Raw genomic sequence first — 17,038 nt, 5'->3', positions numbered from 1 at the left:
TCAGCAAACTGAAGATGCCAGCCTCCGCAATAGATCCTGCCACCGCCCCGGGACTCCAGTACAAAGCGGATCGGCAAGCGCAGCGGCTGCTGCTCGAGGATTATGACAGTGGGTGAACTTGGAACAATATGTGCTATGTTAATAAAGACAGATAGACATGTATATGCCAGTTTAATTCCCTTAATGGTAGAGGCTGATAAAGACCCAGGAAAATGATGGAGTATTATATGGCCAGTTACAAGAGAAGAAGAAGCGACTGAATCCTCACCAGTGAATGGCATATCTAGTTCACCAGAATCCTATTCTGAAAGGATGGAAGGAGTTGTTTTATGCCTCCTAGTAGTGAAGATTGGTTAGAAGGTCAGTTAGAAACTATAATGGATAGAGTAGTCACACAAATTGAGCGGTGGCATTATGAAGGGAGGTACAGGAGATTACAGATTTTTTTCTATAATTCAGGCTGTGCCTCAAGGAGAGGAAACATGTGAAGCTTGGAAAGAAGTGGCATTGCAAGAAACACAGGAATGACAATGTCCACATCACATAAAACATGGTATTAGAAAGCCTAAGAGGTCCTGCCATGGGTGTGATACAAGCCGCGAGGTGTATAAATCCCAATGCGACTATAGAAACTTACTTAGAGGCATTAGATTATGCATTTGGGACACTAGATGTAGGGGATCTAGTTTCTATATTCCAACACACTTTCATGAGCCCGGAGAAAAATTAAGTATTTTCCTGTTTTGGATAGATTATTATATAATGGAACAAAGGGTGTTACAGATTTATGTGCACAACAAAATTAGTGTGCAGCTACAAGTGTGCAAAAAAGAGGTGTATCCCACACATCAAACAGAGTAAAGCATGTAAACAAAATGAATGCACAACAGGTCGCAGCGCTCACCAAATACCATGATGCCCCATGTGTATAGTGAACATAGTGGTAGGAAATAAAAACATTCACCCTTAATAGGATGGCATTCCTCAATAAAATAGCAGTATCGGACGTCAAGTCCTTCCTCAGAAGCGTGTGTGGAAGGAGGAAGGACTTGACGTCCGATACGCGTTAAGCGTGGCTCCTTTTGCACTTTGCCTGGGGACTGATCCTGTATGCTGCCGGGCATCCGGAGAGCCTGCCAGCATTCCATACCATTTACATCTGTGGTCCTGGGATCCTCATGGTGATATATGCGTTGTGCCATTTGATGGAGTCTTTTATGATATGCTGTTTCAATTCATTTATCCTGTGACTTTAATCTGTGGCATTAAAAACTGTGCGTGTCTTTTAACCTACTACATTATGGTCGGCTGCTTTTAGTACCTCTTACTCTTTCCCATTCATATTGGGGAAAGAGGTACTTATCTTTTCAGGTCTCTTAATCAGTCCTGCCTGTACCCTTTATGTGAAGGAAAAGGATCTTTTAGGAGAAAAAAGAATCCTCCATCCATTCTGCTATTTTATTGAGGAATACCATCCTATTAAGGGTGAATGTTTTTATTTCCTACCACTATGTTCACTATACACATGGGCAGTGCCGTATCTAGGCATTTTAGCGCTGTGCGCAAGAAACGACATCGGCGTCCCCCCCCCCCCCATGTAAGATAGGGGCAGTGAGCACCGTAGGCGCATCAAAAATATATAGGGGCGTGGCTTCATGAGGAAGGGGCGTGTCCACAAAATAATGGCAATTCATACTACGGTGCACAGTAGTCTCCATTATTCAAATTACGCTGCACAGTAGCGCCACTACACCAGGTAGAGCCCCTTTTATACATTACAGCAGACAGCGTCCCCCTTTTTACACATTGCGGCAGCCAGTCCCCCTTTTTACACATTGCGGCAGACAGCGCCCCTTTTTTACACATTACAGCAGACAGCATCCCCTTTTTAAACATTACGGCATACAGTGTCCCCTTTTTACACATTACAGCAAACAGCGTCCCCATTTTTACACATTACGGCAGACAATGTCCCCCTTTATACACATTGTGGCAGCAAGTCCCCCTTTTTACACATTACGGCAGCCAGTCCCCCTTTTTACACATTGCGGCAGCCAGTCCCCCTTTTTACACATTGCGGCAGACAGCGCCCCTTTTTTACACATTACAGCAGACAGCATCCCCTTTTTAAACATTACGGCATACAGTGTCCCCTTTTTACACATTACAGCAAACAGCGTCCCCATTTTTACACATTACGGCAGACAATGTCCCCCTTTATACACATTGCGGCAGCAAGTCCCCCTTTTTACACATTACGGCAGCCAGTCCCCCTTTTTACACATTGCGGCAGCCAGTCCCCATTTTTACACATTACGGCAGCCAGTCCCCATTTTTACACATTGCGGCAGCCAGTCCCCCTTTTTACACATTGCGGCAGACAGCGCCCCTTTTTTACACATTACAGCAGACAGCATCCCCTTTTTAAACATTACGGCATACAGTGTCCCCTTTTTACACATTACAGCAAACAGCGTCCCCATTTTTACACATTACGGCAGACAATGTCCCCCTTTATACACATTGCGGCAGCAAGTCCCCCTTTTTACACATTACGGCAGCCATCCCCCTTTTTACATATTGCGGCAGCCAGTCCCCATTTTTACACATTACGGCAGCCAGTCCCCATTTTTACACATTGCGGCAGCCAGTCCCCCTTTTTACACATTACGGCAGCCAGTCCCCATTTTTACACATTACGGCAGCCAGTCCCCAGTTTTACACATTGCGGCAGCCAGTCCCCCTTTTTACACATTGCGGCAGCCAGGCCCCCTTTTTACACATTATGGCAGACGGTGTCCCAGAGAGAGAGAGAGAGAGAGAGAGAGAGAGACATACTTACCATCTCCCAGCTGACAGGCTCCTCGTGCAGTTCCCTCGGTGCAGGCAGGTGAGAAGGAGGAGGAAGGAGGGGGACTGGAGCCGCAGCAGCGCTATTTCATTGGTAGTAAGCGCCGCTGCAGCAGCCCCCTCTCCTTCCGTATTGGCTGCCTGGCGCTGCTGTGGATGCTGGGATGGAGGAACCGCATCCCAGCATCCACAGCAGCGCCGGGCAGCCAATACGGAAGGAGAGGGGGATGCTGCAGCGGCGCTTACTACCAATGAAATAGCGCTGCTGCGGCTCCAGTCCCCCTCCCTCCTCCTCCTCCTCCGCTGCCCAGCGCTGTAGCTCTCCTCCACAGCGCGGCGGCGGCGCACGGTGCAGACTTCAGATGCATGTAATGAGTCAATTTGACTCATTACATGCCGCTGGCCGTGCGCCCTCAGGGCAACTGCGCTGTGTGCCAAGCCCACTTGGCACACATGTAGTTACGGCCCTGCACATGGGGCATCATGGTATTTGGTGAGCGCTGCAACCTGTTGTGCATTCATTTTGTTTACATAGATTATTATATAAAAACTATATATTTAAATGTGAAAGCCCTCACTCACTCACTCACTCACTGACTCACTCACTCACTGACTCACTCACTCACTCAGTCACTCATCACTAATTCTCTCACTTCCCGATACGTTAGGAAGATGAAATGTAACACAGGTATTCTTCAGGTGGGAAATAGGAAAACTACGTAATTATAATTTTAATAAACCTCCCCTAAGGGGATGAACAGGGGGATGACATAATGACGTCATTACCGATGCGTGACCTGCGTTGCGTGAACGATAACGTCCAAATGGACAATCGGATTAAAATTTGGATTGCAAACCCAGTGGTGCAAGTAGAAATATTTTCTTAGTGGTACAGAGTGTGCGGGAAAATGGCCATGGTCACGTGTCATGAGGGGGCATCACCACATGACACTAAGGGGAGTGGCTACATTACACTAGGGGTGTGGCCACACAGCATAGTCCCTTTCCTTTGCACTCTGGATGCAAGGCTAGAAATATATAGTACTGCCTCCAGTATACTAGAAATATATTGCAATGCCCCCAATATAATAGAAATATATTGTAATGCCCACAATTTAAAAAAAACACATAGTAATACCCCCATTATAAGTTATAACAGGAATATATACTGTAGTAGTGCCCACGGTATAATATAAATATATAGTAATGCCCCATAATAATAGACATATATAGTAGTGTCCCATATTACAATAGAAATACAAAGTAACGTCCACATAATAGAAGAAATATATAGTAGTGTGCACATTATATTAAAAAACCTGAATTACCCCATGGAGTGAAGCCAGAGAGAAGCCTGGCAGCCCAGCCTGTGAGGAACAAAAACCGCTCAGTGCTGATGTGTCACTGGAGCTGAGTGAAGGGAAACAGCTGGACACTGTGGGAAAAGGCACCCAGACCAGTCCCCAGGCTCCTCTCTTCACGCCACCCGCAGCCGCCAGGAGAGGAAGCGTGATGTGATCTCATGATGTCACCATCGCACTCCCTGTAGCCCTGACAAAGTGGGAAGCACCATCATACAGCCAAACACCACGGTCTTGTTGCTCAGCGGCGCATTATAATTGTGGTAATGGCAGTCACGGGTGCAAAGTGTGCAGTGGGTGGTACTGCGTACCTGGTGCCAAATCTTAAAGGTACTCCATACCCGAGCATACCTGCACAATTCCACCTCCAGTGTGTAGAATTTAATAAACTACAAAAATGGTCCCGTCACTTTTTACCGTAACTGCCACGGGTGCTCCTCGGGTAACGCCAAGAACCATGGATTAATATTTACTTACATTAACACATCTCAAATTTACATGTCTATAGATTTACCAAATTTTTAACACTCATTTATACGTACAACCGTGAAAATCAGTAACTCCCGTGCGAAGAACGGGTAGAAGTGCTAGTAGTTGATATAGGGGAGGTTGAAGAAAACTGAGGTGGATGCAAGAAGAATGAAGCAACGTCTAAGGGGTGCAGTAGCAGCAGACCCAGTGGCACAAGTTACAATGCGCGGAAGTCCGTGGGACTCCCCCTACTTTTAATGTTCTAATGAGGGAAATAAAACAAGAAGAGACCTTGATAGAAATGAGATTACTTTGAAACTAGTCTTTGTAATATGAAATGTAATACACAGTGGATACAGGACTTACTGACGTGGCAGACGTGGCATTAAGAAAAGTTGCAGCATTTACTTGCTTATAAATAAAGTAACTTTGCTAGACTGTAGCCAGTGAAAGATAATTATCATAATATCAGCCATCTACATAACAGATTGAACAAATGCTTTCATTTTAAACAGCCGTGATTACCTTACAAGGAACCAGAGCTGCTGGTGAATCGGATGAAATGTCATCTACCATTGGGAAATATTACCAGGATGAACAACAAAGGGACAGACCTACTATCAGTAACTTACATCATACCAGCAACTTTATCCCTGATATTATACACCAGCTATTGGGATCTATCCTTCTTTATAGTAAGAGGGTGTAATCATGGTACCTTGAGAAAGAAATATTAAAGCCGGGAATACACCACGCCCCCTCCCCCTTCATATTAATTAGTTAATTAAGAAAGTTTGCATTATATAATATTTATTGCAACAAGTAAATTAAGACATTACAAACTAGAACAACATAATCTGTCTCCTTTTTGCTAATTGTGTATACGCAAGCAATATATTGTTGATTATTCAATCATTAATATATGTAATATATCCTGAACCACAGAACTCTGTAAGGTGCTATAAAAAAAGGCCCCTAAAGCATCATTTTCCATTTTCATTATTTTTTCTATTCATTATCATTTTAATATTTCACCATTTTAATTTCCCTGGTGGGGGAATAAACACTTTTAAACAAGTATCATATAAAAAAATGTTATATTTTATTGTCCATTTCTATAAGATATCGTATATAGTGAGGAAAGTAACTAAAGAAACGATATCAACAATAAAACATAAAGACCAGGGAATTACTAAATTAAAGTGTATGCTTCCTAATGCAAGAAGCCTAACAAGTAAAATGGGGGAATTAGAAACGATTGCACTTAATGACCAATATGATATCGTAGGCATTACGGAGAAATGGTGGGACGCTTCTCACGACTGGGAAGGAAATTTGGAGGGATATTGGGCCTAATTCAGAGTTGATCGCAGCAGCAAATTTGTTAGCAGTTGGGCAAAACCATGTGCACTGCAGGGGGGGGGGGGGGGGCAGATGTAACATGTGCAGCGAGAGTTAGATTTGGGTGGGGTGTGTAAAAAACTGAAATCTAAATTGCAGTGTAAAAATAAAGCAGCCAGTACTTACCCTGCACAGAAACAAAATAACACACCCAAATCTAACTCTCTCTGCACATGTTATATCTGCCTCCCCTGCAGTGCACATGGTTTTCCCCAACTGCTAACAAATTTGCTGCTGCGATCAACTCTGAATTACCCCCATACTCTCTTCAGGAGAGATAGGACTAACAAAAAGGGATGGGGTGTATGTCTTTATGTTGAGCCACCCTTAAAACCGTATTTAAAGGAGGTTATTTACGAAGGAATTGTAAACAATGTGGGTTGAAATTTTGCGTGGTGGTAAAGATGCAAAAAAGCTACTAATAGGGACATGCTACAAACCACTGGATATTAGTGTGAATAAGGGATTACAACTCTTGATGCAAATTGAGAAAGCTGCAGGACTGGGGAAGGTCCTAATCATTGGGGATTTTAATTATCCAGACATAAATTGGAACACTGAATCAGGTAATACAGCTAGGGGTAACAGGTTCTTAAACACGCTAAAAGATCATTACTTGTCTCATGTAATCGAGGAACCACCTAGACTTAAGACTATACTGGATCTAGTACTAACTAATAATGTGGAGATTATATCAAATACTAAAGTAGGGGAGACCTTGGGAAATAGCGATCATAGGGGTAAAATTACTAAGGCGGGAGTTCTATTTAAGATGGAATGTTGCCTATAGCAACCAATCAGGTTCCAGGTATTATCTTCCAGAGGGTGCTAGATAAATGAGAAGTAGAACCTGATTGGTTGCTATGGGCAACATCCCATCTTAAATAGAACTCCCATCTTAGTAAATTTACCCCATAATATGATCACATTCGATATCAGTTTTCGAAAACAACACTATAAGGGTCCAACTAAAACTTTCAACTTTAAAAAAGCTAATTTCAACAAGTTGAAACAAGCAATAAAGGACATAGATTGGGAAATTTTGTTTCACAGTAAGAATACGACTGAAATGTGGGATGCTTTTAAAATTTTGCTTGATAAGTATACTCATAAATTCATTCCAAGGGCAGCAAATGCAGGAGTATTAAATCCAAACCGATGTGGCTTATCAAGAAGGTTAAGGAACAAATGTATAAAAAGAGGCGTGCTTTCAAAGCGCTTAAATCTAATGGGAAGGCGGAGTCATTCCAGTGCTACAAGGAATGTAACAAAAAATGCAAAAAAGAAATCAGGGCAGCTAGAATAGAAAATGAAAAACAAATTGCCAAGGAGAGTAAAACAAACCCTAAAAAGTTATTTAAGTACATAAATGGTAAAAGGTTAAAATAGAAGAATATAGGACCATTAAAGGGCGAGTTGGGTGTCTTGATTAATGATGACAAAGATAAAGCAGATTTATTGAACAAATTCTTTTCATCAGTACTCACTAAAAAGGACATGTTGGTGGGAGTAGAGCACAACATACTGTAAGCTACGATAATGCCCCATTTCTAAGTACATGGTTAAACGAGGAAGTAGTCCAGGAGAGACTAAGTAAAATCATGATAAAAAAAATTTCTGGGTCGGGTGGACTTCACCCCAGGTTTCTTATGGAGCTTAACTCAGAACTAACAAGGCCCTTATAATTGATTTTCCATGATTCAATCACATCTGGCATGATACCAAAGGACTGGCGAATAGCAGAGGTAGTCCCAATATTCAAAAAGGGAATTAAAACTCATCCTGGTAACTATAGACCGATAAGTTTGACATCTATAGCGGAGAAAATACTGGAAGGAATATTAAGGGATAATATACAAGAGTACTTGGATACCTCCACGGTTATTAATAGGAATCAGCATGGTTTTGAGAGGGACAGGTCATGTCAAACTAACTTAATTAGATTCTACGAGACAGTGAACGATAATCTTGACCAGGGCAACGCTGTAGATGTGGTCTATTTGGATTTTGCTAAAGCTTTCTACACAGTGCCTCACATGAGACTGGTGATCAAATTAAGAGAGCTTGATATAGGAAATATCTGTACTTGGATGAGTAATTGGCTATTCAATAGGGAGGAGTGAGAGGGGTTTAATGGGATGTTCTTTGAATGGGCCTCAGTGCTCAGTGGAATACCGCAGGGCTCAGTACTCGGGCCATTGCTGTTTAACATATTCATTAATGACCTGGGAGTGGGACTGGAAAGCACAGTGTCAATTTTAACAGACAATACTCAACTATGTAGAATAATTAATTCAGACAAGTATGTTGAGTCTCTATGGAATGACTTATCTAGACTGGAGGTCTGGGCAGACAAATGGTCAATATAGATAAATGTAAAGTTATGCACTTTGGGACTAAGAACAATCAGGAAGCCTATAAATTAAATGGGGAAAATGTAGGGATAACGGTAGTTGAAAAGGATTTGGGGGTGCTCATCGATAATAAACTTAGTAGCAGTACGCAATGTCAAAGTGCAGCAACAAAAGCAAATAAGGTGTCAGCATGCATAAAACGGGGAATGGATACAAGGGATCATTGGTGCGGCCTCACCTGGAATATTGTGTAAAATTCTGGGCACCTGACTATAAAAAAGATATCTTGGAACTTGAAAGAGTTCATAGGCGAGCCACTAAACTGGTCCAGGGGTTAGAGGCTCTGGATTATGAGGAAAGGCTTACTAAGTTAGATATGTTTACACTTAAAAAGAGGCGATTGAGAGGGGACATTATTAATATTTACAAATACATAAAGGGACAATACAAGAATCTATTAGGCCATTTGTTTATCGAAAAACCTTTACACAGGACACGCAGACACTCTCTGAGTTTAGAGGAGAGAAAATATCATACATAATGAAGGAAAGGGTTCTTCACAGTAAGGGCAGGGAAAATGTGGAATTCTCTGCCAGAGAAGGAGTAATGGTGGACTCAGTCAATATGTTAAAAAACGGATTAGATAAATTCCTAGCTGAAGAAATATTCAAGGATATAGCATTTAAGGGAAGAGTATTTTTTAGGAAAAGCACAAATTATAGTAGTTATTTAGACTTAAAAACATAGCTTCATTTGGGTCACTATAGTTATACTATAATTACATACAGATTAGTGTAAGGAATATAATACAGGATGAACTCGATGGACATTTTGTCTTTTTTCAGCCTCATTAACTATGTTATGTTACTACAGTATGTCTAGTGCAGCACATAACTAACCCTTTTTCCTTTGAGAATGAATAGATGTAGTACAGTAAGACTGTATATGATTTATGTTTATCTGTATAAAGTACAAGCCTAACGCTGTTGTGTTGATAACATCTATATTACATACCTGTGTATACTGCTGTTGTAGAGTTCTTGTCTGGAACATGATCGGAAGAATCTGGAAAAGAAGACAGGTGTAACTGTAACATGTATATATGTGTATGACATTGGTTGCCAATTTATATACACCTCGGGGTACACAAGCAGCCTAGAATAGATATATAACTTGTGTGGAGGCACATGTAGTAACCTTCTAATTAATAACTCCTAGTTGGAGTAAAGGGGGGGGGGGGGTTATATTTACTAAGGGTCAGGTTCTAATACATGGCGCTTCTATTTATAATTATGCCCTAAATTCAAAAATACAATGTGTTAACTAGCAAAACACAGCTAGTACATGCATTGTCCTTTTACATTGTAAGCAGAAACACGATTGTTAGCATTGGGATTTAGTACCCAACCCTTACTAAAGATCCCCCCCCCCACCCACAGCAGTCTACTGTTATAAGTAGTCATCACAGTGTCACCAGCATAGAATCACCAGCATAGTATCACCAGCATAGAATCACCAGTATAGTATCACCAGTATAGTATCACCAGTATAGTATCACCAGTATAGTATCACCAGCATAGAATCACCAGCATAGTATCACCAGCATAGAATCACCAGCATAGTATCACCAGCATAGTATCACCAGTATAGTATCACCAGCACAGTATCACCAGCATAGTATCACCATTATAGTATCACCAGCATAGTATCACCAGTATAGTATCACCAGCACAGTATCACCAGTATAGTATAACAAGCACAGTATCACCAGTATAGTATCACCAGCATAGTATCACCAGTATAGTATCACCAGCATAGTATCACCAGTATAGTATCACCAGCATAGAATCACTAGTATAGTATCACCAACATAGAATCACCAGTATAGTATCACCAGTACAGTATCACCAGTACAGTATAACCAGCATAGTATCACCATTATAGTATCACCAGCATAGAATCACCAGTATAGTATCACCAACATAGAATCACCAGTATAGTATCACCAGTACAGTATCACCAGTACAGTATAACCAGCATAGTATCACCATTATAGTATCACCAGCATAGTATCACCAGTATAGTATCACCAGCACAGTATCACCAGTATAGTATAACCAGCACAGTATCACCAGTATAGTATCACCAGCATAGTATCACCAGTATAGTATCACCAGCATAGTATTACCAGTATAGTATCACCAGCATAGAATCACTAGTATAGTATCACCAACATAGTTTCACCATTATAGTATCACCAGCATAGAATCACCAATATAGTATCACCAGTATAGTATCACCAGTATAGTATCACCAGCATAGAATCACAAGTATAGTATCACCAGCAGAGTATCACCAGCACAGTATCACCAGTACAGTATCACCAGTATAGTATCACCATTATAGTATCACCAGCACAGTATCACCAGCACAGTATCACCAGTATAGTATCACCAGTATAGTATCACCAACATAGTATCACCATTATAGTATCACCAGCATCGAATCACCAGTATAGTATCACCAGTACAGTATTACCAGTATAGTATCACCAGCATAGTATCAGCAGCATAAAATCACCAGCATAGTATAACCATAATAGTATCACCAGCATAGTATCACCAGTATAGTATCACCAGCATAGTATCACTAGTATAGTATCACCAGCACAGTATCACCAGCATAGTATCACCAGTATAGTATCACCAGCATAGTATCAGCAGTATAGTATCACTAGTATAGTATCACTAGTATAGTATCACCAGTATAGTATCACCAGTATAGTATCACCAGCATAGTATCACCAGCACAGTATCACCAGCACAGTATCACTAGTATAGTATCACCAGCATAGTATCACCATTATAGTATCACCAGCATAGTATCACCAGTATAGTATCACCAGCACAGTATTACTAGTATAGTATCACCAGTATAGTATCACCAGCACAGTATTACTAGTATAGTATCACCAGCATAGTATCACCAGCACAGTATTACTAGTATAGTATCACCAGCATAGTATCACCAGTATAGTATCACCAGCATAGTATCACCAGTATAGTATCACCAGCACAGTATTACTAGTATAGTATCACCAGTATAGTATCACCAGCATAGTATCACCAGTATAGTATCACCAGCATAGTATCACCAGTATAGTATCACCAGTACAGTATCACCAGCATAGTATCACCAGTATAGTATCACCAGCATAGTATCACTAGTATAGTATCACCAGCATAGTATCACCAGCACAGTATCACCAGCACAGTATCACCAGCACAGTATCACCAGCATAGTATCAGTATCACCAGCATAGTATCACCAGCATAGTATCACTAGTATAGTATCACCAGCATAGTATCACCAGTATAGTATCACCAGTATAGTATCACCAGTATAGTATCACCAGCATAGTATCACCAGTATAGTATCACCAGCATAGTATCACCAGCATAGTATCACTAGTATAGTATCACCAGTATAGTATCACCAGCATAGTATCACCAGCATAGTATCACTAGTATAGTATCACCAGTATAGTATCACCAGTATAGTATCACCAGTATAGTATCACCAGCATAGTATCACTAGTATAGTATCACCAGTATAGTATCACCAGCACAGTATCGCCAGCACAGTACCACCATTATCGTATCACCAGCATAGTATCACTAGTATAGTATCACCAGTATAGTATCACCAGCATAGTATCACCAGTACAGTATCACTAGTATAGTATCACCAGCATAGTATCACCAGTATAGCATCACCAGTATAGTATCACCAGCATAGTATCACCAGCATAGTATCACTAGTATAGTATCACCAGCATAGTATCACCAGTATAGCATCACCAGTATAGTATCACCAGCATAGTATCACCAGCATAGTATCACTAGTATAGTATCACCAGCATAGTATCACCAGTATAGCATCACCAGCATAGTATCACCAGCATAGTATCACCAGCATAGCATCACCAGTATAGTATCACCAGCATAGCATCACCAGCATAGCATCACCAGCACAGTACCACCATTATAGTATCCCCAGCATAGTATCACCAGCATAGTATCACTAGTATAGTATCACCAGTATAGTATCACCAGCATAGAATCACCAGCACAGTATCACCAGCATAGTATCACCAGCATAGAATCACCAGCATAGCATCACCAGCATAGTATCACCAGTACAGTATCACCAGCATAGTATCACCAGCATAGAATCACCAGCATAGCATCACCAGCATAGTATCACCAGCAGAGTATCAACAGCATAGTATCACCAGCAGAGTATCAACAGCATAGTATCACCAGCAGAGTATCACCAGTATAGCATCACCAGTATAGTATTACCAGCACAGTATCACCAGCATAGTATCAACAGCACAGTATCACCAGCAGAGTATCACTACTATAGTATCACCAGCATTGTATCACTAGTATAGTATCACCAGCATAGTATCAACAGCATAGTATCACCAGCAGAGTATCACCAGTATATCAACTGCAGATTATCACCAGCATAATATCACCAGCATAGTATCACCAGCACAGTATCACCAGTATAGTATCACAAGCACAGTATCACCAGTATAGTATCACAAGCATAGTATCATCAGCAGAGTATCACCAGCAGAATAGCACCAGTACAGTATCACCAGCATAGTATCACCAGCATAGTATCACCAGTACAGTATTACTAGTATAGTATCACCAGCATAGTATCACCAGTACAGTATCACCAGCATAGTATCACCAGTATAGTATCACCAGTACAGTATCACCAGCATAGTATCACAAGCACAGTATCACCAGTATAGTATCACAAGCATAGTATCACCAGCAGAGTATCACCAGCAGAGTATCACCAGTACAGTATCACCAGCATAGTATCACCAGTATAGTATCACCAGCATAGTATCACCAGTACAGTATCACCAGCATAGTATCACCAGTATAGTATCACCAGTACAGTATCACCAGCATAGTATCACCAGTATAGTATCACCAGTACAGTATCACCAGCATAGTATCACCAGTATAGTATCACCAGTACAGTATCACCAGCATAGTATCACCAGCATAGTATCACCAGTACAGTATCACCAGCATAGTATCACCATTACAGTATCACCAGCATAGTATCACCAGTTTAGTATCACCAGAGGCAGAACTCTGGGAGGCAACGGAGTCATCTGCCGCCGGGCTCCTGCTCTGAAGGGGGCACCTCTCCTCCCATTCTGTGACACCATTGAATTAAGTTCATTGATAGCTGCCGCTATCTCTTCAGTGTCCAACTTCCTCACTGGTCCCTGCACCTTACAAATCACACCACTTTTATTATACTGTAGATACACATTTTACAAATGTCACACCCAGGATTAGAAACCACAACCTATTACACTGGAAACACTGTTTGCTCCTGTATAGGAAATATGAGAATTCTAACTATATGAAGTTACTGTACTTCTCTGACAATTACACGTAACTTCATATAGTTAGAATTCTCATTCTTACTGTACAGGAGCAAATAACTCCATCAGTAAAGTGTCTGCTGTCAGTGTAACAAGTTACGGGTTCTTATCCTGGGTATGACTGCTAAGAACTGTGTGATTTAAAATAAAAGACAGTGAAATGTATATATACAGTATATATATATATTTTTTTTTTTTTTTCAGAACATTACACACACACACACAGTGTGTATATATATATATATATACATATACACACATACATACATACATACATACATATATTTATCTAAATATATGGGGGGGGGGGGGGGGCACCAATATTTATCTTGCCTCCGGGCAACTGGGACGAACTTACGCCACTGAGTATCACCATCAAATTATCACCAGTACAGTATCACCAGTATAGTATCACCAGCACAGTATCACCAGTATAGTATCACAAGCATAGTATCACCAGCAGAGTATCGCCAGCATAGTATCACCAGTACAGTATCACCAGCATAGTATCACCATTACAGTATCACCAGCATAGTATCACCAGTTTAGTATCACCAGCATAGTATCACCAGTATAGTATCACCAGTACAGTATCACCAGCATAGTATCACCAGTATAGTATCACCAGCATAGTATCACCAGTATAGTATCACCAGCATTGTGAGTGGCCTAACATTTATTTTCTACTTTATTAGTTCTTTGGCTAGATGGTCTGGCTATAAACCAAAGCACTATTATCAGAGGACTCTTTCTATCATTTATATTAATACAACAAAACATTGAAAATATTAAAAGTCGCACATTGTACTACACCACATTGTACATCTTGTGGATTTGAATTGAGATGCCATAAAATGGTTTTGGCTTTGTACTGTATGTCTGTTTTCAGTTATTTTATTTCAACAATCAAATATCAAAAGTATAATACAAAATAACCATATTATAGAAGAAAAATACATACAGATTGTTTATTGAGCATGGCAATTGTCTATAAGCCAATGACCCTCATTCCGAGTTGTTCGCTCGCTAGCTGCTTTTAGCAGCATTGCAAACGCTAGGCCGCCGCCCTCTGGGAGTGTATCTTAGCTTAGCAGAATAGCGAACGAAAGATTAGCAGAACTGCTACTAAATAATTCTTTGCAGTTTCTGAGTAGCTCCAGACCTACTCACACATTGCGATCACCTCAGTCCGTTTAGTTCCTGGTTTGACGTCACAAACATGCCCTGCGTACTGCCATCTACTCCCCCGTTTCTCTAGACACTCCCGCATTTTTCCCTGACATACCTGCGTTTTTTAGCACACTCCCGGAAAACGCTCAGTTACCACCCAGAAACGCCCCTTTCCTGTCAATCATTTACCGATCAGCAGAGCGACTGAAAAGTGCCGCACGAACAACAGCAAATCTACTAAGTTTTTAGTTAAATAACTAAGCGCATGCGCCCTGCGTGCCTTGCGCATGCGCAATTAGCAACAAATCGCAGCATAGCGAAAATCGGCAACGAGCGAACACACTCCTCCATACACTATCTCATCTCTAATCACACTCCTCCATACACTATCTCATCTCTAATCACACTCCTGCATACACTATCTCATCTCTAAGCACACTTCTAAGATTTTATGAAAAGAACATATGTTAGTGAAATTTTGAGAACCATCTTGTAGCGTACTTTAAAATCTTTCCAGTACTTTAATTATTTGTCTTATAGCATACATTTCACCACAAATTCTATGTCATCACCTAACTTAATGATATACTTATGGGTGTACAGATATATACAGTTTGTTACTCACGGCAAAGGAACACAGATATTACCACTGACCGTTAAGCCACATTACTGCAGTAACCTCTATGCTCTGTTAGTATATACTGTAGGTACACACTATTTTCTTTTCTAAATCTCATATGACATGAATTTGGAAAAACCTCTTTCCACATAAGAAAAAGCGTTTCTGGAAAATATAATGGGTTTTATAATGCATTAGTTAAAGTGCTGAAGAAGGAAACGTACCATGAGCATTGGTGAGGTTCAGAATAAGGATGAGGAAGACGGCAATCTTCATGGTGAGAATATGGGTTGTCAGGCACGGAGCTGCAATAACAAGTGACGGTTCTCAGAGAAGAGCGTTCTCCTTACATGCCTCAGGATAATGCTGGAAGGAGAACTTGTCTTTTTCCTATTTGTTGATTGGCATGGGGTAAAATGTTGTCATCATTCCAGCCTTTAATTACAAGCATGTGCTGCTTACTGTCAATACTGTAATTATCAATATAAATTGGAAGATACAATTTTTCTTTTTAATTTAAATGCTATTTGAATTTAGTTAACTCGGTAAATGATTGTGTCTTTTTATCCCTCGTTACACATCTAGAGGGTAAATCAGAGTTGTTAGCAAACCAAAAAAACAAACACATGGCAAAACCATGCTGCATTTCAGGTGGGGCAGATGTAACATGTGCAGAGAGAGTTAGATATGGGCATATCATTTCTGTGCAGGGTAAATACTGGTTGCTTTTTTTTCTACACTGCAATTTAGATTTCGGTTTGAACACCCCCCACCCAAATCTAACGCTCTCTGCACAAGTTACATCTGCCCCACCTGCAGTGCACATTGTTTTGCCTATTAGTGTGCTTTTTTTGGTTTGCTAACAACCCTGAATAAAGGTCCTAGTCAGTATATGGAGGCACATTTTAAGTAAATGATAACAATTATTATTGCTGAACAACTGGCAGCCCACTGCCGACCATCCAGTGACCCCCCCCCCGTGTGATGCGCAGTGCTGTAGCTGCCAACTGACGCTTTCCCTCTGACCATTTCCACTTCCGTCTTCTTTCATAGTAACAGTTTATTCACATCAGCAGTGAGGTCAATTTCTTTCCAATGTGTAGATATGATGCTCGTATTAACAAGAAAGAGCCAGAGGGTGAGAGAAATGTGAGCAGAAGACAGAATCAGGACTAATTTTTGAGGCTGTTATTTTGCTTATATTTCTTAGAAATTAAGCAAACATCTCTCTGTGTGTATCCCCCAAAACAGTAGAATACTTTTCTATTTAACTGCCTCCCCCTTAGTAAGCATATAAACTGGATGGAGCAGTAGTGGCAGCTACCTG

General features: G+C 40.8%; 1 protein-coding gene across 1 annotated transcript in view; it reads right to left on the bottom strand.

Annotated features, from left to right (window-relative positions):
- Positions 1–16,015, bottom strand: part of LOC134934753 (uncharacterized) — a 212,998-nt gene extending 196,983 nt beyond the window's left edge. Inside the window, exons 1-2 of the mRNA XM_063930119.1 lie at positions 15,936–16,015; positions 9,452–9,502 (exon numbers count right to left, since the gene is read on the bottom strand). Of these exons, the coding sequence (XP_063786189.1) occupies positions 9,452–9,502; positions 15,936–15,987 (103 nt within the window). The 5' untranslated portion in view covers positions 15,988–16,015. The remainder of the gene's footprint in view (positions 1–9,451; positions 9,503–15,935) is intronic.
- Positions 16,016–17,038: the final 1,023 nt, after the last annotated feature.

This window comes from Pseudophryne corroboree, chromosome 6 (assembly GCF_028390025.1).
Source record: "Pseudophryne corroboree isolate aPseCor3 chromosome 6, aPseCor3.hap2, whole genome shotgun sequence".
NCBI classification, from domain to species: Eukaryota; Metazoa; Chordata; class Amphibia; order Anura; family Myobatrachidae; genus Pseudophryne; species Pseudophryne corroboree.
The sequence above is the reverse complement of the archived record's forward strand: the minus strand, read 5'-3'. Positions and strand labels throughout refer to the sequence as shown.